This window comes from Ovis aries, chromosome 17, assembly GCF_016772045.2.
Source record: "Ovis aries strain OAR_USU_Benz2616 breed Rambouillet chromosome 17, ARS-UI_Ramb_v3.0, whole genome shotgun sequence".
NCBI lineage: Eukaryota > Metazoa > Chordata > Mammalia > Artiodactyla > Bovidae > Ovis > Ovis aries.
In genome coordinates this window covers 46,700,941-46,726,667 of record NC_056070.1, presented here as the reverse complement: position 1 = coordinate 46,726,667, position 25,727 = coordinate 46,700,941, and the positions used below count along the sequence as shown (strand labels likewise).

Genomic DNA, 25,727 nt, shown 5'->3' with positions numbered 1-25,727 from the left:
AGACACTCACGTGCATCTGATACACCACCTCCTAGCCGTATGGGAAAACGGGGTGGGGAGGGTGGGGAACGGACAGAAGCTTGCTTAGGCCCCGCCCCCCCAAAGCAGCCCTGTCTGTTTCATATGCCGACAGGGATGGGGGCTGAGATCAGGGGCTGCCCGATGGTGACCATTAAGGATCCTGCAGAGTTCCCGAGGCGTTTGGACAAGACTACATCTCGCCAAGAATAGGTCTGGTGGAATCTGCAAGCCCATCATCTATTGAGGGGCCCTGATGTCCTGGGACTCAAGAGAAATGAATTTTTGGTACCCAAGGGAGAACAAGAAAGGGGTCTACCAGCAGAGTGGAGCAGGAGGGAGGCAGAGAACATTCTAGAAAGAGGATGGAGTAAAAAAGGATGGAGGTTCTCTGTGTTCTGCAACTGGGTCTGGGGTGACAGTGTAGGGGATGCTTAGTAACTCCTGGTGGGTCTTGCGGCTTGAGGAGAGAGGGAGGGTCACCCCTCGCTGAGTGGTGAGCTGTGGCCAGGGGGCCTGGATGTGAGCACCGCCCCGATAAAAACTCACCCTCTGCCCTTTTGCATACACGCCGTAGCCGGTGACATTGGCTCCATTGGATAGCCCAGTGGCCGTCAGAGCAGGTGGCCTCCAGGAGACCTGGACGGTGGCTGGGGTGGCCCCAGCTTGGACGGCAACATCTTGTGGGGGTGCTGGAGGACCTGGGGGACAGAGGCAGAGAAGCTTTCACGACATGACCCCTTGGCAGGCAAGCTGCCACCATGCCTGACTAGCCAGTGGCACCTGGGAACGAGATCTTTCATTACAGCCTCCAGGAGACAATGGGATAATCCAAAGTGTGACAGCGGAGCAAGAGGGCCAGGAAGTAGCAGCTCCCAGATGCACTCAGGGTCCTCTTGGAACCGGTTCCTGGTGCTCGGTCCCCAGGCCAACCTGCAACTCTTGCCTGGCCAGTCGGCCACAAGGTCCCAGCATTTGCAGAGGCAAGAGACCCTCACCACCTCTCTCTGTTCCCTCTTCCCTCCGGTTCCCGCCATCCCTCCTTCTCTCTCTCCATCGGACTTGGGAGCAATAAACTGGCCCACACAGCACCCATCTCGCCACCTTGAGAGAGAGGATGGAACCTGAAGCTGGAGAGAGGCAGCTCTGATGAAGCCACCAGGATGCCAACTCCACACACACACTACCCGGCCAACTAGTTGAGATGCTCGCTTTGAAAGTCAAGTTGAGATGCACGCTTTGAAAGTCCTGAGCGGCTACTTCAAGCAACAAGGAGACAGGTGTCACATCACTGGTCCTTCCCAGTGGCTCCTGGTGACAGCAGGGCTGCCCGTCTGCCCTACAACCCTCGGGCAGCTCCCTTGCCTCCAGGTCTGGTGCAGAAGTCCCGTGTCATTGTTGTTGTTGAATTGCTAAGTCGTGTCTGACTCTTTGTGACCCCATGGACTGTAGCCCACCAGGCTCCTAGTCCATGAATTTCCCAGGTAAGAATACTGGAGTGGGTTGCCATTTTCTTTTCCAGCGGATCTTTCCCACCCAGGGATCGAACTTGAGTCTCCTTTGTCTCCTGCATTGGCAGGCGGATTCTTTAGCATTGAGCCACCTGAGAAGCCCCAAAGGTCCTATAACTATAGCATTATATTTGGAAAGAAATGTGCAACTTCTAGGAAGAAGGCTGTGAGCCTCCTCTTCTGAGACCGTGCTGCAGCCCCGTGGATTTCTGCATAAGGGAGGAAGGGCTCTTTGCTGAAGCTTTTCTACTTGCTGCTCATTCTGCTACTCACTTTGGACACCTGACATCACTTGATTCGCACAACAGTCCTGTGAGTTCAGCGCATTTGCAAATGAGGAAATTAAGGTTCGAGGGAAGCTGCTCAGCTGTCATGTGTTGGAAGCCTGGCTGGCCTTCCAGTTTATAATGCGACTCCACCCTCAACGTGCTGTGATGCGAGGCTTCCGAACTGCCGAGCAACTGGGTTCAGAAATTAGATCTTACCTGGATGGTCCGCTCCAATGTGACGACGGCTCATTATTCTTAAGGGTGTAGTCAAGAACTGAAACTGGTCTGGGGGGTTGCTGGACGCCTGCTTCTCCTGGCACAGCAATGACAGTGGAGGGCCAGGTTTTTGTGAGTGGGGAAGACTTGAGTATCTGTGACCTGCCAGCTCCACCCCATCCGTCCATTGGCCCAGAAGTGGCTGTCTGTCACGTGGTGGCGTTTAGTCCAACCACACACCTCATGCCGGTCACCTATGTCATTTCCACGACTGAAACTCCCCTCCTTCTGGGCAGGCAAAGGAGCTAGTCTGCTATGGACTGACTGGACATTTGTGTCCCCCCAAATGCATATGGCATTCACAGAAGGCAGCTGTGGGAGGTGATTAGGTCTCAAGGCTGGAGGTCCCATGAACAGGATCCGTGCCCTTATTAACAAGATGCCATCTACCAGGAGAGGATGCGGAGGAGACGCCGTCTATGAACCAGTAAGTGGGTTCACCAGACGCTGAGTCTGCCCAGGCCTTGATCATGGACTTCCATCCTCCAGGGCTATAAGAAATAAGTGTCTGTTGTTGATAAGCCACTCAGTTTATGGTACTTTGTTATATCAGCCCAAGCTAACTAGGACACCCAGGAATTGGGTGTGGACCTATAGGATCCTGCCCTGGGCTCAGTATTTCCTCTTGATCCTCATATCTCTCCAACTCAGGGAGCTTCTCCACGAAGCCTTTCCTGGTTGTCCTAATGGATGTGCTTCTCACCTCTCCTTGGAGGCCCTGGGGTCCCCAGATTTGGTGTTTCTCGCTTCTTCACCCCCAGCACCGACAATAAGACGTCATGGTGGGAATCAATGAATAGCTCCAGTCTGCACAGTAAGTCCCCTACATACAAACGAGCTCTGTTCTGAGCGTGCATTCACAAGTCCAGTTTGTTCTTAAGTCCAACAAAGTTAGCCTAGGTACCCAACTAATGCAGTCAGCTATGTAGTACTATACTGTACTAAGTTTATAATACATTTCATACAAATAATACATAAAAATAACAAACACAAAAAATAAAGAAAGCATTTTAATCTTACAGTACAGTACCTTGAATAGTATAGTAGTACTGTATAGCAGCTGGTATCAGGTGGACAGACAAGAAGAGTTACTGACTGGAGGAGGGAGAAGGGGTGGGAGATAGTAGAGCTGAAGGATTGTCAGCAATAGGAGATGGCGGGCAAGCTATCTTTTCACCTCAATTCACACTTTCAATTTTTCTCACTTTTGTTTCCACTGTTATCACTTAGCACTTCTTAGCAGTACCAGCTATGTCGCCACTGCTTTTAAGCTTGGTTCCAGACATCCTGGACTTGAAATAAAGACACTGTACTACTGTCCTGTATGTAGTCCTTGTAAAGTACACAAAAGTACAACCATCTGTAGAGGATACACGCATTTGACAATGTGTGCCAGACACCGGACTAACTTACATGATTGGACATTTGAACGCACATTCACATCTTTGAACGTGCACAACCTGAAGGCTCAAATGTAGGGGACTTGCTCTATCTGCAATTAACATCCTCACAGGCAGGCAATCAAACATCACCTTATAAGACGAATGAATGGACCCTTCATAAATCAGTTCCTGCTCAGACCCACTTTCTTCTTGAAACGGTGTCTGTCCCAACTGCCCCTGACCTTGCTTGTTTGTAGAGTATATTACTCTAGGCTTCCCAGGTGGTGCAGTGGTCAAGAATCCACCTGCCAGTGCAGGAGACACAAGAGATGCTAGTTTGGTCCCTGGGTTGGGAAGATCCCCTGGAGGAGGGCATGGCAACCCACCCTAGTATTCTTACTTGGAAAATTCCATGGACAGAGGAGCCTGGTGAGCTAGTCTATGGTGTTACAAAAGAGTTGGACGCAACTGAATGACTGAGCATATATGCACAGCTCAGACTCTAGTTGATGGTGGATTTCAAAAAGAGTGGAGAGCAACATGCAATTAAAAGCAAATCCATTGCAAAATGGAGGGCCCATCTTGCATTAGATGTTAGGCTTTCTGCAGCTGGTAGAAATGATCCTGGAGAACCACTGAATTGTTTGAAAAACCAACCTGACAACTGAAGTTGGGCAGAGCTGGATTAATTAATCTCAGAAGACAAATCCAAGGAAAGTATCCAGACAGACGTTTCGAGGGAATTCTGTGAATATCACAGGACTAAGACAGGCCATTGAGAAATCAAAATGCCCTCGAATGTTTTTGCAGACATGACTTTCTTTGCTCCAGGAAGGCTGCTCTTCCCAAGTGTTCAGGGTCCCACCCTGGGCCCAGCTCAGAAGGGCTGCCTGTTTTTGGGTGTGCCAAAATGTTCATTAAGATTTTATGGAAAACCCCAAGTGAACTTTCTGGCCAACCTAATATGTGCATCCCAGACAAGATGAGCACAATGGAACTTTATGGAAGTGACCCTTAACAGCTGTAGGATCTGAATAAATCACATGATGGGAAGACCCCACAGGCTCATCCATTTCATCCTATCTGTTTATGGTTTCCCTGGAGGGAGTAGGTGGGGGACTGGAAAGGGGAGCACCCGTCCTGTTACAGCTGGGAAGTCAGGGAGGAAGGTGGGGTTTCCCCAGCAGACAGAGGTGTCCAGAACCCCAAATTGTATCCACAATGGAACTTCATGTCTTCTACAGTCATATATATATCAAAAGAAAAAATGAGGGACTTCCCTGGTGATCCAGTGATTGCCAGTGCAGGGGGCCAGGTTCCATACCTAGCCCAGGAACTAGATCCCACATGCTGCAACTATGACATGGCACAGCCAAATAGATAATGTGTGTGTGTGTGTGTGTGTGTGTGTGTGTGTGTGTGTGTGTGTGTGTCCATGATCAGTCATGTCTGACTCTTTGCGGCCCCATGGACTATAGCCTGCCAGGCTCCTCTGTCCATGGGATATTCCCAGGTTAGAATCCTGGAGCAGGTTGCCATTTCCTTCTCCAGGGGTTTTTTCCTGACCTAGGGATTGAATCCTCATTTCTTACATCTCCTGCATTGGCAGGCAGATTCTTTACCACTAGCACCACCTGGGAAGCCCATAAATAAATACATACATAAATAAATATTTTTCAAAAAAACGAAGATGAAAAGAAAAAAATGAGAGTGAGAGAACAATTGTGAGAGCGCTCCAGGCACCCCCTTTCTCTGTTCCTCTCAGTAAGCATGTTCAGGAGTTGGTGGCCCCAGGAAGACAGACCTCCCCGCCCCCTAGGATGCTCCCATTGCTTCCTGTCTGTAGGGTGAGTCTCTCACAGATGCAAGCATCAAATATGTCCAACAACACAGCCCCTAAACAGAATCAGAGTTCTCTCTCCCTCCATCTCTCTCTGTCTCACACACACATACATGGCCCATGCGTGTATTTCATGCTTCCCAGCTGATTCAAGGCTGCTCCAGGACAGTACTGGCTGTCTGCAGCTCCCCTCCTGCTCCCCACTCCCGTCCCTCCACTTGCACAGGGTGACATCCTGGTGTCCCCTCCTTTGAGGGGCCCCCTCCCAGAAAGATGGCTCACCTGCAGGCAGCGTGGAGAACTCCACGAAGGCCTCCTTCCTTTCCCTCTGCTCCAGGGGCAGCTGCCAAGGCATCTGATGGGGCTTGGCCAGGACCTTCACCTTGTAAGCCATGTTGGGCCTGAGGTTGCAGAACTGGTACTTGTACCTGGCGGCCCTGACGACATCCAACTCCTGCTCGTTGAGGAAGATGACATGGCTGTAGTTGCTGTTGGTGGGCAGCCAGGACAGCTGGGCAGAGATCTGGGTGATGTTGTCCACGCGCAGGTGGGAGGGAGCCACCACCACATCCTTGCCCACCAGCAGCGTGCACCGCAGCTCGTCTGAGCTGCCCCGGCTGGTGACACACTGCACGGAGATGCGGTAGGTGCAGGCTGCCATGTTCAGCTTCTCCACCAGGGCCTTGGTCCTGCTGCCCAGCGCCAGGCTCAGGCGCGTCTCCGCGTCCACCAGCACGTTGTAGCTGTTCACAGTCCCCCAGCCAGGGGGCACTGCCGGGGGCTCCCAGCCCACAATGACACTTTTGGCGAGTTGTTTGATGAGGGTGATTTTCCGAGGGTAAGGCACGATGTCTTCTCCAATGTCATCGATGTTCACATCCAGTGTCCCTGCTCCGTGGTCGGCGAGGCTGGAGTCCGTGAGCGTCGGAGAGTGGAGGTCCAGAATGTTCTCCCCTTCCGAGCCGACGCCCGCGTGGTTGATGAAGTTCTGATCCTGGTCGTTCCCCAGCGTGCTGGCCAGTCGAGACTCATTGTCCTGGATGAAATCCACGAAGTTGGAGGGCACCAGGCCCCGCTGCCCGTCCAGAAGCTCCCCTGTGGGGCCAGGGACAGGGTTAACACTCGAGCATCCCATGGGGGCCCCCAACATCCTGCTGTGGAGTCTACACCTCCCCTCGAGGGGACCATATGAAAGCAATGCGGTTATGGTGGATTCCTCAGTTCTTTCCAGGAACCTCTTCAACATCACCTCGTCAGGAACGCCCTACCCTGTGTCTGTACCCCACTACCTGCCATCTGCCCCCCTCATCAGTCATGCTGTCTTTCCCCCATAGTGCCTACCACACCACGATCATCCCCTGTGTAAACCTCTCCCAATCAGGATGAAGGTCCGGGAAGGCAAGGACCCGTTCTTTTTTTAATTGAAGTATAATTGCTATACAATGTTGTATCAGTTTCTGCTGTACAATAACACGGATCAACAATATGTACACATATATCCCCTCCCTCTTGACCCTCCCTCCCATTCACCCCCCACCCCACCCCTCATCACAGAGCATCGAACTGAGGTCCCTGTGCTGTACAGCGACTTCTAATGAATGGGTAAAGAGCATGTGGTACAAATGTAAAATGGAATATCACTTGGCCATAAAAAGGAACAAAGTTGGGTCATTTGTAGTGATGTGGATGGACCCAGAGTCTGTCATTCAGCGTGAAATAAGTCAGAAAGAGAAAAACAAATAATACCTTAGCGCATGTGTGTGGAATCGAGGGAAACGGTACTGACGGAGCTATCTGCAGGGCAGGACTAGAGATACAGACATAGAGAGCAGACTTGCAGACACAGTGGGGGAAGGAGGGGGTGGGGCGAATTGTGGGAGGACAGGGACCTTTGTTCCCCGCTAGCCCTAGAGCGACATCTGGCACACAGTAGGTGTTCAGTAAGTGTTTATCAGAAGAATGAACAGTGCGTGAAATATGTGGGTTTGCAGGCTATTACACATCTTACTCTGAGTTTTGATTGTATGATGACACAAATGGCAATTAAAAGGTGACTTTCCCCCTCCTTGCAAAGCAGTATGTCCATCTTAGCAAAAGTCCCCAAACGTGTCCATTTGGTGGGAAACAGAGACGATCTGTCTGGTGCCAGAGCCACCCGTAGGCTGAGTAGCCAAAAAATGCCACCAAACTAGCTCTTGCGGCCACAGGCGATCCCAGCGGGGATCGCTTTTTTGTTTCAGGAAATAGTCTCATTTCTGTGTGTTCTCTTTATTCATGGGGCATGAGAGCCCGCTGAGAGCAGAGCCCTGGAAAACTGTGAAGTGTTTTGAAGATCTTCAAAGATGACACAGTTTGGATAATCTTGCAATACCAGCAGGCAAGGGCTGTTTGTTTCCCTGATTTGTCGCAGAAAAGGCTTGACTAGGGGTCCCGGGGTCTGGGAGGCTCAGAGTATATGAAACGAACAGTGGGTTCTGCTCCCAAAAGACCCTCCCTCAACGCAGGGGATATGCGATGGGCCCAGGAGAAGGAGGCTGACCACTGAACTGGTCCTGATTCTCCCAGAATCAATGAGAGTCTGAATCTGCTCCTGTCCTCAGCTGGGGGGCGGGGTGGGTGGGCCTTGAGATGTCAATCTTCGCCTTGAGGATGCTCTGAAAACACAGCCTCATTCGACACAAGGGAAGAAGGAGGCGGGGGATGGGAGTGACGGCAAGTCCTATGTACCAGGCCCCCACTTCAGACCCCACACCTTCTTCCTTATTTATCCTCACAGCCACCCCTCAAGTTGGGAACTGTGACCCTCTATCTGCACAGTGAGGGGCGATACTTCTCCCCTGTCACGTGGACAGAGAACTGAGCCTTGCCGCCTGCCTTTAATCCAACCTCCGGAAAGTCTACATAGGCACCGTGCTGGTGCAAATATTCTAGAGTATTCCAGCGAGGGTTTTCTGGCAGCCACCCTGGGCACACGGGCCACCCTGGGCACAGAGTTCTCCCTCAGCGTGCACCTCAGTGATGGCAACATGAATTTATGTTAAGAGCTCAAACTGTTTTGCCACTAGTCCTGGTGAAATTCCTTGAGTGGTGCAGTCACAGCCATGCCTCTGTTCCCCTGGTAGCAAACGGAAAGCGGGAATTTCAAGGATCTCAGATTCTAGCATCTTCCCAGACAGAAAACCAGCTAAGACTGGGCTGCTGACCTCAGGCTACCAGACCTCAGGCCAAGACATCAACACCAAGAGCCCAAAGTGTGGCCAAAAACTCCAAGAAAACTTCATGAGCTCGTGAAAGAGAAATCGGCTTGTTTAGTAAGAAATAGTTTTTTCCTGCTCAGAGGAAACCAAGACTCTTCTATTAGGGCAACAGAGAAGTTTAGGGAACCGAGAAATCTGGACTTATGAAGTGGCTGGGGATGTTACATGCTCATCCTCTAGCTACGAAAGTGACCAAGAGTATGAGTTTTGGGTGGAAGAGTTTGAGATTCCTGATTTTACACCGCGGCAAGTGCCCATAAAGGAAGTGGTCAGGCAGGATATGAGGCCAGACCGCCCAAGGTTAACAATAGAGCCTGAAGGTCAATGGGAGCGCTGTTAACCAGGTGAGGTCACCTGAAAGGAGGCTTGGCCCTGCTGTGGAGAAGGTGCTGTGCATTAAGACGGGGACAGTGTGGAGAGACACTTGTCTGTCAGCCCCACATGTCTGCAGCAGCTCCTGGGAAGCTCCGTGGACGTGAGATGATGTCCACTACATGTCAGAGGGTTGCTTGGGGTTAAAAATAGGAAACCCCACTCAGTCAGCCAAAAGGAGAACAGACACTTCGTGATTCTGGAGGGCAGGAGGGTCAGAGAGCAGACTGGGGTGGCCAGAGGTGATGGGGGCCCGGCCCTGACCTGGCTTGCATGTATCCACTGCCCACCAGGCTCTCACTGACCTTCATAGAAGCCGTCCTCATCCATGTCTCCATAGACGTAGAGATACTTCCCTGCTGTGAGGGGCAGCTCAGCCTCTGGGTTCTCATTGGGCCCATCGAAGGGGTTATAGCTAGAGGGAGAGAAAAACCCACTAGGTGAGGCTCTGGGTGGAGACTGACACCAGCCCATCCCTTCCAGAGCTCGGAGACCTCCTGTCTGCTCCTCCTGTCTGCTGTCACCTGGATATTTTCTTTTTCTTTCTTTTTTTTTTTTTTTTCTTTTGCCTGTATATTTTAGACCCATACAATGGTTTGGTACCTGTGAGTTGTCCGTGCTCTGAAAACTCAGACCACTAATGTCTCAGCTCACACAGATTTAAAGCTAAATGGTAATTCTGCAACGAAGCTGTATACTCAGGGTCCTTCGTATCAGATGTCATTTGTGTGTGTACACATGTGCTCAGTGTGGAATCATATAATTCCAAATTATATTGTGACTCCCTGAACTGCAGCCCACCAGGCTCTTCTGTCCATGGAATTTTCCCAACAAGAATACTGGAGTGAGTTGCCATTTTCCGCCTCCAGGGGATCGTCCCAATTCAGGGATCAAACCCATGGCCCTTGGGTCTCCTGCATTGGCAGATGAATTCTTTACCACTAGCGCCACCTGGGAAGCCCAGAAGATGTTTAAACGATTCCAAATCATATGTTTTAATAAGCTTCTAAGTTGGTAAGCAAATGTAAAAGCTACTAAGGACTTCCCTGGTGGTCCAGTGGCTAAGACTCCAGGCTCCCAGTGCAGGGGGCCTGAGTTCAATCCCTGGTCGGGAAACCAGGTCCTACTTGCTGAAACTAACACTGGCGCAGGCAAATAAAATAAAAAGCAATTAACTCTATGATGTTTCAATACATTTATTGAGGGAAGGTAGAATTGTATGACATATACTGTTCAGTTATCTGTGTACCTTTTAGGCTTTGCAATACGACATGATTATCTTTTCCCTCGTGAAAGACTCTATCATGGCCATTTTAATGGTTATATAATATTCCACTGGGTGGACTAACATTCTTTAATTGATCCCATGTTGGGCATGGATATTTCTTCAAACGTTTGGCTGATATAATCAGTGCTACATCCAATGTCCTTATCAACATATCTTTGCTCACTTGCCCACTTTCTTCCTAAAGATGAGTCCCCAGGAAGCATACTTATTTGGCCAAAGTCATGCACATTTTAAAGGTCTTGGGTATGTTCAGCAAAATATACTGAAAATGATGTACATTTTATCTTCCCCTCTCTACCAGGACTATAAAAATGCCCACCTTTTCAGGTCCTCAAGATATTGGAATTCACATTTTAAAAAATCACCTCCAACTTGCAAAAAGAACTTGTGACATTAATTTTTAATTTTCTAATTAAAAGATTGATTAATTAAAATAACAAGAAAGGCCTAGTCAAGAAAAAGAAAATGTGACATGACTGATCATGGCAGATGGCTGGGTAAACAAAAGAACAGAGTTCCACTCATTGTCCTATCACACAGGGGCTGTAGCCCCTAGGGCCACCCAGGGACAGTGTGCCCTTGAAGGATTCGGGATGGAGCAAATGGAATAAGGCTTCTGTGGTTTCGGTAAGATGGGCATCTTAAGAAAGACTTTCAGCGACTCCAGGTTCTGGCATCCTCCCAGACATACAAAAGCACTAAACTCATTAACTTGAGAAATGTGTTCTTTGTGATCAGTAGGGCCTCCCTGGTGGTTCAGAGGGTAAAGCGTCTGCCTGCAATGCGCGAGACCTGGGTTCGATCCCTGGGTCGGGAAGATCCCCAGAGAAGGAAATGGCAACCCAGTCTGGTACTCTTGCCTGGAAAATCCCATGGACGGAGAAGCCTGGTAGGCTACAGTCCATGGGGTCACAGAGTCAGACACGACTGAGCAACTTCACTTTCACTTCAGTACTATTTTAATGCTTGACTACATGAATTTCCCAGCCAAAAAAATTCATGTAAGTCCTGGTTCCGCCCCTAACTCTTCAGAGTAGTTTCTCAGAGCTACCAAGGGCTGTCTCTTAAGCCACAGTCCTCGTGATGCCCTGAATAAAATGTAACTCACAGCTTTCACGTCATGCATTTTTTCTTCAGTCAGCAGGAGTCTTTCGCTGTAACTAATCATGGTGATGTGATGATGGTTACACACCAGCAGCCCCTTGAGTTACCAGCACTTTCCTCTCCATGTTTTATTTGATTCCCATTAATGCCCGGTGAGGAGTGCAGAGATGATATTAATATTATTATTCTCAAAGTTCATGGCCAATTGTGATGACTTATCCAAAGTCAGAAGCTCGTTAAGAGGTGGGTGTGGAACCAGAGGGCTTCCCAGGTGGGCTAGCAGGTAAAGAACCCACCTGTCAGTGAAGGAGACATAAGAGACATGTGTTTGATCCCTGGGTGGGGAAGATCCCCTGGAGGAGGGCATGGCAACCCACTCCAGTATTCTTGCCTGGAGAATCCCATGGACAGTGTAGCCTGGCGGGCTACAGTCCATAGGGTTGCAAAGAGTCGGACATGACCAAAGTGACTAAGGCGGCAGGCAGCTGGAACCAGAATGAAGGCCTTCTGATCTTCATCCTGTGAAGTTTTGACTATACCAAGCCACCCTTTCCCTCAGAACCCAGAGGTCCAGGAACATCGTCCAGCGCTCTGAGGGTTTTCCTGTGTCAGTAACTTCCCTGGGGCATCTGCATCAGGAAGACAGCACAGTTTACAAGGTGGTCCCTCTGCTTGGGGGTGGGGTGGGGTGGTAAATACACCACCAGGAAAACACAGAGGACGGAAATGGAGCTTGCTGAGCACCTTGGCTCTGGCTGGTGACCTCGTGTTGGAAGCACATGAGTTGACCACATGTGCTTTCTCTTTGCCTGGTTTCACTCTGGCTGTGAATCCAGACTCTGGGTGCCTTGGCTCTTGGGCACCTTCCCCGGAATAAGGTCTCGTCTCCCCAGGAAAGTGAAGGGAAGGTGAGTCTGGGGGGCAGGCGGCCCCTGCAGCCTTGAGGGACCAGGTTCATCTCTGGGAAGGGAAACAAAACTGGCGAGGAAAACAAACCCGGAAGCCAGCTCGGCATCCTGGCCATGACTCCAGCTCACTGGCCTGGAGGGTGTGTTGTGCTGAGCAGCTGTGCTCAGCCCAGCTCCACACACACACAGGAAGAACCATCCTCCAGTCAGACACAGGGTAGGTGTGAGCCCTCCTTCCCAGGTCCCCAGACTGGTGTCCTCAAAGCTCTCCCCAGCACTGTGGCAATGTCCCCACAGACCACGCAAAGGATGCTCGTGGGAGCAGTCGGCATTCAGATGGGGGACCCTCCTCAGGGGCTGTCTAGCATCCTCACCCAGGACTCTCCAGCTCAAGGTGGCTTCTCCAAAGGCTTCCATCATCTGAATGTCAGAAGTGGGTGTGCACTGGTAAAATTAGTGGATCAGCAGAAAATAATTTACTGATCAGCAGATCAGTTATTCAAGATGATTCTCACTGGAGGAAGCAAAAGGCTTTGAAGGTATATGGATAGCTCACACCCACCACCTCTGCTTGAACAAAGTCTAAGCATCTCATGCAGAGGCATCCACACCATTGGTGACAGCTCCTGAAGTCTGATTTCTAAGCAGTTCTGTGCACAGCCCTGAGGTGGGACTCTGGTGCCTGATGCCAACTAAGAGGGTAGCGGCATCTGCCTTGCCTGCCCTGGCCAGCCTGGCCTGTAGAGGGTCACTGGAGCGTCAGGGAAGACTAAAGCCCGGGTCTTTACTGAGCATAAAGTACTGGAAGTCTGACTTCTGTATCTGCCTTTTGTGACTATTTGATTCATTCGTGTCTGTACGCATGGCTGACTTTGGGTGGAGGCTTATTGCATTATAACCAGGTAGGGAAGTTGCGGCCAGGTGGCTAACCCTCACCCATCTCAAAGTTTTCAGTGGTGACCACCAGGAATCTGAGAGTCATCCGTGACCAGATTGGCTCACTGGACACGGACACACGGGTCCTCCAATGAGAGCTCAGCTCCCGGGCCATGACGGCTGCGTGATACGGCCCAGGCACTGGACAGACAGGGAAGATGCTGGAAAGGTGCTGAGCAGGGTGTTCTGGGCAAGGGTAACACTTTTTGAGTTTCAGTTTGCTGCCTGTTATGCAGTGAATTGTATCCCCAAAAAAGATGTTCGGATGGGGCAGAGTGGAGTGGGGCGTCTCAGTTGAGGAACCTCAAGGATGCTGACAGCCATCTGGGAGAGACAGGATGGTCCTCCTCTGGGGGCTTCAGAGAGCACAGTCCCACCCACACCTCAACTTCCCACCTCTGGCTTCCAGAACTGGGAGAGAATGGATTTCTATGGTTTTAAGCCATCCAATCGGTGATAGTTTTGAATGGCAGCCCTGGGAAACTAACACACTATACAAACTCTTTCTATCAGAACAGAGAAACTCTTTGTTTTGTTCACTCACTAAGTCACGTCCAACTCTTTGCGACCCCATGGACTGCAGTACGCCAGGTTTCCCTGTCCTTCACTATCTCCTGGAGTTTGCTCAGACTCATGTCCATTGACTTGATGATGCCATCCAACTACCTCATCCTCTGTCGCCCCCTTCTCCTCTTGCCCTCAGTCTTTCACAGCATCAGGGTCTTTTCCAATGAGTCGGCTCTTCTCATCAGGTGGTCAAAATATTGGAGCTTCAGCTTCAGCATCAGCCCTTCCAATGAATATTCAGGGTTGATTTCCTTTAGGATTGACTGGTTTGATCTCCTTGCAGTTTCAGGACTCTCAAGAGTCTTCTCCAGCAACACAATTCAAAGTATCAATTCTTCGGTGCTCAGCCTTCTTTGTGGACCAACTCTCATATTCATATATGACTACTATAAAAACCATAGCTTTGACTACGTGGACCTTTGTCGGCAAAGTGATGTCTCTGCTTTTAATACTCTGTCTAGGTTTGTCATAACTTTTCTCCCAAAGACAATCTCTTGGCATTCTCCAAAGCCTGGCTGAACTCCCACCTCTTCTCAGTGCCGGGGAAGGGACCTATCAGCTCACGGAAGGTCCTACCCATCACCCCACCTGCCCCAAGGCCGCCCACCCTCACAGATGCTCAGAGGATGCAGAGAGGAGCATTGCTCTTACCTGTAGCGGGCGACACACAAGTGGACCTTCCCCGAGTACCTCTGCTTGGCGGTGTTGGAATTCCGATCATTATCCATCTATTAAAGACAATGGGTGTGTGGGTTATTGACACCAAAGGCTTCACATTTCACGCTGGAAACACACAGGAGATCTCTTCCACAGTCTCCCCAGGGTTTTCAGCCTCATGTGGTGAGGACGCTGCCCACCAAGAGATTCTGCCATACCTGGGTTCTCAGTTTTGGGCATGACCCAGAAACAGGGCAGGCTCCTGGGTCACACAGAGAACATTTATAAAGGACTCATCTCCCCTAATACTGTCTGATGTCACTTTTATGTGGAATCTAAGAAATAACACAAATGAAGGTATATGCGGAACAGATAGACTCACAGACAAACTTAGGTTACCAAAAGTGGGGAGGGATAAATTAGGGGTGTGGGATTAACAGATATGCCCGACTGTATACAAAATAGATGAACAACAAGGATACACTGTACAGCACAGGGAATCAGAATCATTATCTTGAAATAATCTATACCGGAGTATAATCTACAACAATACTGAATCGCTATGCGGTATACCTGAAATTAACATAATAGTGTAAATCAACTATGTGCGGCATATGCATGCTAAGTCTTTGCAGCTCTATGGACTGTAGCCCGCCAGGCCCCTCTGTCCATGGGATTCTCCAGGCAAGAATACTGGAGTGGGTTGCCATGCCCTCCTCCAGGGGATCGTCCCAACCCAGGGATTGAACTCTCATCTCTTGCGTCTCCTGCATTGGCAGGCGGGGTCTTTACCACTATTGCCACTATAATATTGTAAATCAAATACACATCAATATAAACAACAACAACAACAAAAACAAATAAAGAGCTACTTAAAAAAAGATCTCATCTTCTCTCACAGAGTGGTGAGCACTGTGATTTAAGGCCCAAGACGGTCACTGCTCCAGAGCCTGCCAGGCTCCTTGGAGGACAAAGTTAGCCCAAGCTCTGTGTCCTCAGCCCTCAAGGACTCCATACAGGGAGGGGAGTGCTCGCACATGGATGGTGCCTGGTGCTCCTGGGAATCCTGCGTGGAGGAGGCAACACAGAGCTCCTTTCTCCCGGTCCCCCCTCCCCCTGCCCTACTCCTCTCTGCCCATGGGGGCTACAACCATCTTGGGGTTGTGGGGAGGGTAGGACAGGGCCCCAGGCTGGAGGAGTGGGTGGTTTTTCTCCCAGGGGAGGGTGGGAGTGACCGTGACTTGTCATGTGTAGCCTCCTCCCCTCGCCCCCACCCCAGGAGAAAAAGGCTCGGGGCTCCTGCCTGCTCCCTCCCCACGACACACTCCCACCCCTCCCCTCTGGAGTGGGCTCCCCAGGAGTCAGGCCACATCACTCTGGTCTCAGGACCTTGCAGTGGTTTCACCCTGGACTGAGCCAAAATTTGAGAGCTTGCTTGAGGTTTCAACTCGCCTCCCACTCCACCCCCCAAGCTCCTCTCTGGCCCAGCGGGCTTCCCCTGGGCTCCTGCTCATAGATACAGACCAGAAATGGTCCATGGCCGGTCTGAGAAGGGCCGCCCTGTCCTCTGCCTCATCCCTGCTTGTTGGGTTCGGGACATTCACTGTCAGCCGACTTTTAGATGTTGACTCGTTTATGGTCATTCTGCCCATGAGAGCAGGGACTCCCTTGTCTGCACACTGGGCCCTCACACCCTGGTATAGAGTAGGTGGTCAATGAAGATGAGTTAACAGGAGTGAAGGCAGGGAGGGAACTAGGGAGAGAGGGTGGGAGGGCCACCCACAGCCACAGCCCACATTGTGGGTAGCAGGGCAGCTGGCTGAGGCCAGGAAGGACTCACGTCTGATTCAAATCTGCATCTTGGGCCACCGGATCTTGACAGGAAGGTAGGCTTGACGGACAGCGGTTCCGGCTTGTCACCCGGGAGCGGGAGGGGCCGGATATATTCACCGATCACAGTGCGGCTTCCAAGGGCACTCTCCTGACCTGGACACGAACATTGGAATGGTTTGAAAGAAGGTACAAAGGAAATAACCAAAGCGCGCTGGACATTTGCCTTCCCCGTGGGTCTTTCCTGTCTTTGGCATCAGCCTTTGAGTTTCATTTCAGAACCCACCCATCTCCCACTCTTCATCTACACCCTCTGCTCTAGGCCATCCATCTGGCAGAGTCCATTCCTGGCTACACTGATTGTTTGGTGGAGAGAGTGTTGCACGCAAGATGGGAAGGTCCCATCAGAGAGACCTTCGTGGGAGTCATGAGCAAAGAGGCTCTCCTTTTTCCCAGCTTAAAACAGAAAGGAAATGAGATTTAGTAGTATAACAGCCACACCGTCCCCAGGAGGAGGAAATCCCATCTGAGAAGGGAGCCTGCTCATAGAAGGAGGAGCTGGAAGACAGAGAGCAGGAATCAGGTCCAGATGGCATGGTTGGAGCCCTTGAATCCACCTGTGTTCATATGCTCAGTTGTGTCCAGCTCTTTGTGCCCATGGACTGTGCCACAGCAGGCTTCCCTGTCCTTCACTATCTCTGGGAGTTTGCTCAAATTCATCTCCACTGAGTTGGTGATGCTATCTAACCATTGCAGCTGTACCTGAAGCTAAGCCATCTTCATCTACTCTACATGATAAATAAATTCCTTTTTGCTCACACTAGTGTCTGTCAGCTTTCCTGTCACTTATTATTAATAATACAACCTGAACAGTCCTGACACACACAAAGTGGCCAATGGTCAGGTTTACGGCTGAAAAACACTTTTGATAAGAGATTCACTAGGGCCAAGCAGATCTCTACCCATCCTGTCCTCGTGGGGTTGCTGGGCCCTATCCCAAGCACAGTTGGGGGGAGGTGGGGCGGGCAGGGAAGAATCGAGTCCCTCGACCAGTGCTGGCCCAGCCCGTCAGATTAAAGTCAGCAGTGTATTTTTAGGATCAGACATGAATTACAGAAGTAACTTTTTCCCCTTCCCCGAGTTCTCGCTCCCCAGTGGGCTGCAGACACCGATCCCTGGCTTTGTCTAGCCTCTGGCTATGGCCTCCCATCATGGGGACTGCTTCACAGAGGAAGATGACTCACTGAGCCCAAACCAGGAGAAACAAAACTCTGTAAGAAGTGTTCCCACAAAGACTGCATGGAAGTCACCCCCTCAGTCCCAGTCTGATTAACAAAAGGGTGGCAAAGCATCACTGCTGCAGAGGATTGACGCTGAAGTAGACCCCAGGTGCTGCGAGGAAGCCACATCCCAGGGAGCAGCAGGATGGCCCTGGTCACTGCCCAGGATCCGTAATGCCCACAGCAGCGCTCGGCATTCAGCAGGCGCAAAGTCCATATTTACTCAGTGAATCAACTCTCAAATCCTGCAGCCTCAGGAAGTCAGCTGAGGACGCGGCCTGATGCTTCAGGGCTGCAGTGGAAGGGTGTTACTCTGACATGGGACTCACCCAGGTCAATGACCTGTGAGTGGAAGTGATGGGTCCTACTTCAGGGTGGAAGCCCTTTTGAGCCAGTGTCTAATTTGCTACGCCTCCTTTCCCCTGAGATGGAACATTCCAGACAGAGGAGGCTCAGCATTCCCAAGTGAAGACAGTGTGGAACCCATTCCTTGATTTGGTTTGAGGTGGATATGCAGCAAGATCAAAAAAGAGAGAAACTTGTGCTATTTTAAGCCCCTGAGATTTGAGGATGTTTGTTACTGCAGCTGAACCTAGCCTGTCCAGACTGATACACTGTTGCTGGGAGTAGCAAGGAGTGACACCACCAGAAAAGGTGAAATGACTAGAGTTGCCTCCTATTTACATTTAACTTAAACAAATCCAGTTCTGTAGAGAAAAATAATCTGATGCCTGCGGCATGTTTTACCTGCCCTTCTGCTCTTTCAGTGAATGTGAGATTAGACACAAAATCATGTCGTGCCCTCAGTTGTACATTCCTTCATGATCTGCATGCCTCAGGATACATATTTTTTGGAAAATATGGCCACTGAGCCCCAAACAATGACTTTATCTGGGGTTTCACCAAAACTCAGCTCCAATACTGGAAGGAAACTGGCAATGGAGGGGTGGCCCTGCAAGATGACACGCCCCCTTCCTAGCAGATGTCCAGGGATCATTCTGTTCCTGTGTGGTTCCCGCCTTGCTGGTTGTAGGTGACTCTACTGCACAGAAGGTGAGTCTCGACCCCACCAGGCGCTCACAATCAAGTGGTCCTGTCCTCCTCACCCTCAGGCTGACCCAGCCTCTGGCAGGAGGACTCCGACAGGACGTGCAGCACACCGGCCTGGCCCTGCTCTGATTCTGCACTGGCCCTGCCCACTCCTTCCATCCCCCACCCTCCCCTCCTGCATAAGGAGGACAGGCCAGCCCAGCAGGGAGTTTCCTCATTACCCTCACTCTCCAAGTGGCCCCTGCCATCTGCCAACAAAGAACGACCTTGAGGAGGACTTCAGGATTGCACAAGGAAGCCCCCTTGCAGGCATTCCTCCCATGGCCCCTGATGCCAGCATAGCAAGGATGCTCTAAGGATGCTGCCAAGTATGCCTGGCTAAGGAGCTGGTCATTGAGCACAATGGCTCTTCCAAACGGCTAAACAGAAGCCTTGGTGCAAACCTACTCTTGTACCAGGATCTAGAACTCCCTTAAGAGAGATACAGCCCTCTTTTGGTTTTGTTTGTTTTGTTCTTAGTCAGCATCCATTTTCCTCCATCACAAATCAGATTGGTTTTTCCAGATCAATCTGGACGCCAAATGACTCAGGTCAATCACTGCTCCCCCTCCAGTGACCCATGAGCTCGCCCTGGATCTTGCCCTGGACTAACACGTTCTCATGCTGTGCAGAAAGGAATTCACATGGAGGGAAGCCTGGGGCTGCTACTTTAAGAAGGGTCTGCTGACAAGTCAGGCTGCACTGCGACCGGGAACGCAGTTTCTAAACCTTTCCCTACGCCAGTGGGACAGGCTTCCTAGGTGACAGGGCCATTTCCCTGTAACTAGACTGTGGGCCCATCCTGGTTTGTGCTGAGTGCCTGCCTAGCTCAAGCAGTCTGGAATTCTGGCGTGTGCTGGGCAGAGGTGCCCGCATGACCAGTGCCCAACAGATCCTGTATGCTGTATCTACTCAGTGTCCTTGGACATCATCCCTGCATGCATATAGCTGCATTTTTTTTGTTGTTGTTACATAGTGGGCACTTCAGGTGGTCTTCCTGGGGGAGAAGGGCATAGGATGTCTGCACATGGATTCTTCAGACACCCCATCTCTTTGCCCTCAGGACCCACTCTGTGCTCGTCCTGTGTTTCTGTAACAGGTCTGAGCCAGGAGGACAACTCTTTACTGAGTCCTGGACTCATCAACCATGCTGGGGACCCGGGGACCCTGAAAATCATGCATGATTGAGCTCATGTGAGCCCTGAGCCACAAACCTTTCCATCCAGTGGGGACTGGAGAAGTTGTTTCATCTTCAGGGCTCATGGCTCAAACTCTTTTTCCAGGAAGCAGTCTTCTCTGATCATCCTAAGTGGCCCTGGGTCACCTGCTCTCTTGTCACCTGACTGCTCGTGTCTGCCTGAGCGAGCAGCTCCCTACTCACTCATCTGTGCCCCTGAGTCTTGTCTGGTCCCCGTACCCAGCGGGGCTCCACATAGGGCCTGCCATCTGTGCAGCATCGCAGCCTCCGTACCTGAACACGGCCTGGGGAGTACCCTGTGCTCAGAGCTTGGTGGTGGTGGTGGGTGGGGGGGGGGACCTCCCTCTCCCTATCTGGTGTTTCATGGCCTCTTTGCATTCTCCCAATGCATGCACAGGATGGCAAGGGAGCGGGAAGGAGGGATAAGCCAAGAAACATTGTTCATCAAGATACACGCTGCAGCACCTCATTTTAATAATAAAAAGCACCCAGAAGAACTTATCCTATGTTCTGACAAAAATTTGGAGAAATCTGGAAATTCCCTCCCTTTCGTGGAATTCTAAAGTAGGGTTCTGGCACACATGTCCCCTAAAATTAAAAAAAAAATCAACTGCATTACAGGAGAAAACTGGGCCTGTGACCTGTTTAACCTTCACTGGAGAGAAAGTTCCGTAACCAAGCAGGGTACTTCATTGTCTACACTGGGAACTTCCCCTGAGGTTACATTAAATGGCTCTGTGATTAGAAGTGATCCCTCAGAGCCACGCAGAGTGAAGTCTCCCTGCTCTCCACTCTGCTTCCTGAACACAAATGTGATGGGAACGCATTAACATTCACCACGGGTACTACTGTTGCCTTTGTTGGAACAAAAGTTCCAAGTACATCACAATGTCATCGAGAGGTCGCTGGATGAGAAGGGAAGCAAGCAAAGTTGAGCAGCCCGCCTGGCAGATCCCAATGCAGACCCCAGAGCCAGGTCCCTGGGTCCAGGTCGCAGCTCGCTGCTTGGCTGGCTGATCCTCCAGGCACCTTGGCTAGTGTCATGTGCAGAACAGGGCTCAGAGCAGGTGGGAGGGAGCTTACACCGATTCACACCCATCAAGGGTGGTGCATCGAGTATGCGTGGGAAGCGCCTGCCGCCCCGTACCATCCCAAGTCCTGCTATGCTGGTCACTCCCTCGGTGCTGTGAGAGGCTCTGTCACACACCCCTGGCTGTGCCCAGCTGTTCCCAGCTTGCTGGCTGCACCTTATTCTCCACCATGGCCGAGGCAGGAGGGAGGAAGTGAGGGAGGCACTTACCTTTTCCGATGGAGGGAGCCAGTCCGTTCATGAACCTTGGGAAAGACTTGCTGGGGGACGAGGGGACGTCCAGGGAGGCCACGGTGCTGCCGCCCAGCAGGTCGATCTTGCCAGCGTGCTGGCGAAACTGTTCCAGATCCCGGGACAGCAGGCTGAACTGCTCACTCTGTGTCCGGCATTTCTCCTCCAGCTCCCGCACCTTGCACTGCGCACGGAGACCCAGACTTGCGGTTAGGGGGTGGCCTGGGCTTCTGGGGCCCCGTGTGTCCGCACACAAGTGTGTGTCTGTGCATGTCTGTGCATTGCACGTGTGTGCACAAGACTGAGTGTTGTGTGTGCATGTGTGGATGACAGTGTGTGTGTGTGCATATGAAAGTGTATGGCCTGAGTGTGTTTGCACACGTGTGTGCATGTGTGTGGTGGTGGTGGTGGGGCTGCCTCCTGCCTCCACGTGAGAATGGTGGCTGAGCAAATCAAGCTTCCTGTCAGTTGGAAGCTTGGCCGTCAGCCAGGTTCTCTCGTAGGGCAAACGTGGGAAAGCACAGGTGCCAAGAAACCCTGCAAACACTCAGATCTCAGCCAACCGCGGATTGTTCTCGGCTCTGTGTGCAGCCCAGGCACTTTGTGGTTGGCACGCCTCACTGTAGCTGCTTGAAATTTGGAGCAGGAGGTGGTGAGAGCCCAGCTTTGGGGACGGCTCAGTTGCTAACTCCACAGATGCAGTTTTCTGGTGGAGGCCTCTGCCCCTAAACTGCAGAACCCCAGGGCACCCTGCTTTAGCATTAAACGGAATTGCTACCTGCTTGCTTGGGTTAGCAACATCACTGCCATCTGCAGACACCGGGGATATTTAGGGAGGCGGGAGTGTCCCTGGGTACACATGGCAGGGAGGGTACCATGGGCAGCACCCCCATACACGCCCATCTTTGCCTGCTTCTGGTTCTCAGTTGGGTGGGCGTGATCCCGCCATACTCCCCTTCCTGGGGAACCGAGATCCATAGTCCCTACACGTCCTCCCTTGGTGCAAAAGCAAAACTCTGTTTCCTGCAACAAGAATTCCTGCACCAGTCCACAGCTGGACACCCACCTGAGAAGAGGCGCGTGGAGGGTCCACTTTGCCTCCTCCCCTGCTGTTCCCTTCGTGCCACCCCCTCCCCTCCATTCTAGTAGCTCCTTGATTATTTCTCGTCTCTCTCTTAGATCATTTAAGCTCCAAGCTTGTGCTTTCTGGTCTCCTGACACATCTTCAATGCTTTGCATAATACTGGCACATCCTAGGTGCTTTTTGCTGAAGCGATGAAGAGAGAGGGCTCCCTGATTTGCAGGCATCATGCTCCTCGTGGCAGTGGCTTGTTCCATCTGTGTGGTGGTCCTGCCTCGTCTCCCTTCCTTTGTGATAAGTGGACAGCGTCATCTGCTGTATTATTAACTGTGTGCATCGTCTGACTTCTTCCACTAAAATGTCGGCTCTGTGAGGGCAGGAATTTCTGTCTCCTTCTTTCTCACTTAGCACTCAAACTAGAGCTTGGTACAAAGTTGGGGCTTGAGAGATGTCTGGATTCATGTAGGTGAGCAGACAGGGATATGGACAGTGGTAGACCGATGCTGTCTTCCTCCCCCTTCTCCCTCCTCCCTCCTCCCTCTCCCCCTCCCACTGGTATTAAGCGTTCAGCTCCTTAGGCCAGAGTGAAGTGCTATTTATGTCTGAGATCATGGAATTCTAAAAATAGACCTAACAAATCCCAAACCTATAATTAATTTCTTTGATACATTAGAATAATTGGCAAGATTCTTTTAAAAGGCTGAATGAGCTTGGGCGTGATGGCTGTCTCCACTGAGGAAGACACAGAGGAGACACTGGGCTCCTCCGGGCACAGGTGTGGACAGGGAGCAATCTGCCTCAGGCCTGGGTCGCCCATCGCGAAGATGCAGGACCTGCCAGGGAGCAGCTCTGACCCCAGGATGGCAACTGCCGATGCCTCAAGGCCAAGCGCTGTGGTTTTCTGGGCTCAGTCCTGAAGAAGAGACTTTTGCTCCAAGGTCCTCAGGTGGGGAAAAGCAGCTGCCAACAGCCTCAGGTTAGAAGGGCACTAGAAGAGCCCTGAGATCACCTGTTTATCCAGGTGTGCCGCCAGCTGCCATGGTAGTGCATGTGTGTGTGTGGAGGGGTGGGGGTGGGGGTGTGAAGTGATTGTGGAAGGATACAGCACTATTTAAATAGCCACATTCTCATTTTAATGTGCATGAGACAAATGCAACTGGCCATCAGATCCTTCATGTGTATATCCTCTGTGTGTATGTAAAACTAACCTAACTCAAAAAACAGATTATTCTTTGATGCAACTTTTGTGAAATAATAAAATTAAAGTGATGGAGAACTGATCAGTGGTTGTCAGGGTCTGGAGTTGGGGGAAGGGTCTGACTTTTAAGAAGTAACATTTCCCTGGTGGTCCAGTGGATAAGAATCTGCTGGCTAATACAGAAGACACGGGGTCGATCCCTGGTCCAAGAGGATTCCACATGCCGTGGAGCAACTAAGCCTGTGAGCCACAATTATTGAGCCTGTGCTCTAGAGTCCATGATCCACAATAAAAGAAATCACCATAATGAGAGGCCTGTGCACGACAACGAAGAATAGCCCCCACTCACCACAACTAGAGAAAGCCTGCACAGAGCAACGAAGACCCAGGGCACCCACAAAAAAAAGTAACATAAAGGTGTGACTTTGGTGGGGTGGAAAGTACTCCAGATGGTGGTATATGAATCTATATGCACCATCAAATCCCATGGAATTTATCACCAGAGGAAGGACAAAGAATGACTGTATGTAGTTTGGCTGCTGACACTGTGCCCACATCAATTGCCCAGTTTCAACAGTGAGCTCCAGTCACCTACGATGCTATCCATGGGGAGCTGGGTGAAATTATGCAGCACCCATCTGTGCTATTTTTGTAACTTCTTGTGAATCTCACATTATTTCAAAATAGAATTTTAGAAAGTGTGCAGATTTAAAGAAAATATGAAATAATTGTGTAGGTGGCAGGCAGATACAGAGAAAACCTCAAAGGTGCTGGATGAACAGCTGGTGTGTGGAGACATCAGATTAGGGGCCTAGAGGGCTAAGAGCAGCCAAGGTCTCAGAAGCCCACGTGGAGGTCAGGCATTCAAGGCACCTGGAAACAGCCCAGGGCAGGAACTGATACCGAGTAGGGCCCTGTGGGGCTCCTGGACACAAAGCCTTTCTGTGTCCCCCGTTTCTTTGATTATAGGAAATAATCTTCATTCAGCCTCCATGACCATCAGTGAGTCTCAAGAGGCAGATCTCAGTTTTTAATTAGGGAAGGGAGGGGCTGAAAGACCAGGGAGAAACAGCCAAGAAAAACAATAGTGCAGCCTTGGGGCAGGGTCCTGGTTCCCCGTCAATGGATATAAACAATATCTTAGAGCTATTTTGCAGATACTGAACTCCCTCCAGGTGGAAGAAGCTAAGGATTAATGATGGATAATGGTAGGCTGCCCCCAAGCAGCCCCCAGACCAGTTGGACCTGAGGTTGATGATGCTGACTCCCCCTTATCTCACCACCAACCCACCAGAAGAATGTCCATGAGCTCATCATGCCCTCTTTGAACTATTACTATAAAACTTCTCACTACCCTCTCCGAGTGGGGGACACGTGGTATTTCGAGGTGTGAGCCCACTGTATCCCCCTTTGCCTGGCAAAGCAATAAAGCTATCATTTTTGACTTCACCCAAAACTCTGTCTCCAAGATGTGATTCAGCAGCAGTGCACAGAGAAGCTAAACTGGGCATCAGAGCTCCTGACTTGCTTTGCTGGGGGAAGGTGGGCACGGGGATGGCAGAGGGGAAACTGTGTGCTCCCAGAAGGCCCTGGGGGACTCAGACAAAGCCAGGGAGAGAGGCTGGTGCTCACGCAGAGGCGATGGACCACTGCACATTTAGGTACTACTGTGAACTCCACCTCCTGGGTACCACCACTTTGACAGTCCAGAACCCAAGCTCTTGGAGGGTCTCCTTCCAAGGAGCAAATCTTTGTTCAGGGTCCTCTTCACTGATGGGGACTGTGGTGGGCGATTTCCCCTGGTAGCTGCCATGGGGTATGCCTGTAGAAAGGAGGGTTGGCTCTGATGTGAGTGATGAGGGGAAGGTCCTGGGAGGAGGTGGATCAGAGGTGATGTCAAACCATTGCTATAAATTGAACATCCATAGAGGTGGTGGGGAATGGTCATGAGAGGAGGGGAGCAGGGCAAACCCATAGGATCTTTGGAGACCATGGTGAACCAGGGCATGTTCATTTTGTCTAGAGGAATATCTACTTCTTAGCATTGGGCCAGACCCACCCTGGGCAAAACTTCCAGTTTTCCAAGAGAGGCAAAGAATCTTCATGTTAATGTTAAAAAAAAAAAAAAATCTCTCAGTCATTAATAGTCGGAGGGTATATCGAGGCTTACTGTCCAACACGGCTCCTGTAGAGATGGACATGGCCAGGGGGCCGCCACTTTGTGATTTTAGTTAATGTGACCACATGGGTAGCAGTGCCAGCGCCAGGTTGGGTTGGATGGGCCTCATGGCCCTGTGCACGGACTCCGCTGCACCCACCCAAGTCTGAGACACACAGGACGATCC

At 51.0% G+C, this 25,727-nt stretch overlaps 1 protein-coding gene across 13 annotated transcripts in view; it reads right to left on the bottom strand.

Annotated features, from left to right (window-relative positions):
• RIMBP2 (RIMS binding protein 2) overlaps window positions 1-25,727 on the bottom strand; it is a 305,822-nt gene that overhangs the window by 39,744 nt on the left and 240,351 nt on the right. For 7 of the 13 annotated variants that reach the window (XM_042234497.2, XM_042234492.2, XM_042234499.2 and 4 more), the window contains exons 1-6: window positions 21,083-21,548; window positions 16,226-16,371; window positions 14,380-14,456; window positions 9,231-9,340; window positions 5,579-6,391; window positions 568-719 (exon numbers count right to left, since the gene is read on the bottom strand). In XM_042234497.2, the coding sequence (XP_042090431.1) occupies window positions 568-719; window positions 5,579-6,391; window positions 9,231-9,340; window positions 14,380-14,456; window positions 16,226-16,371; window positions 21,083-21,494 (1,710 nt within the window). In that variant the 5' untranslated portion in view covers window positions 21,495-21,548. Of the gene's footprint in view, window positions 1-567; window positions 720-5,578; window positions 6,392-9,230; window positions 9,341-14,379; window positions 14,457-16,225; window positions 16,372-21,082; window positions 21,549-25,727 lie in introns of those variants that run through there. The other 6 variants (XM_042234493.1, XM_042234494.1, XM_060400742.1 and 3 more) reach the window with 1 other exon arrangement.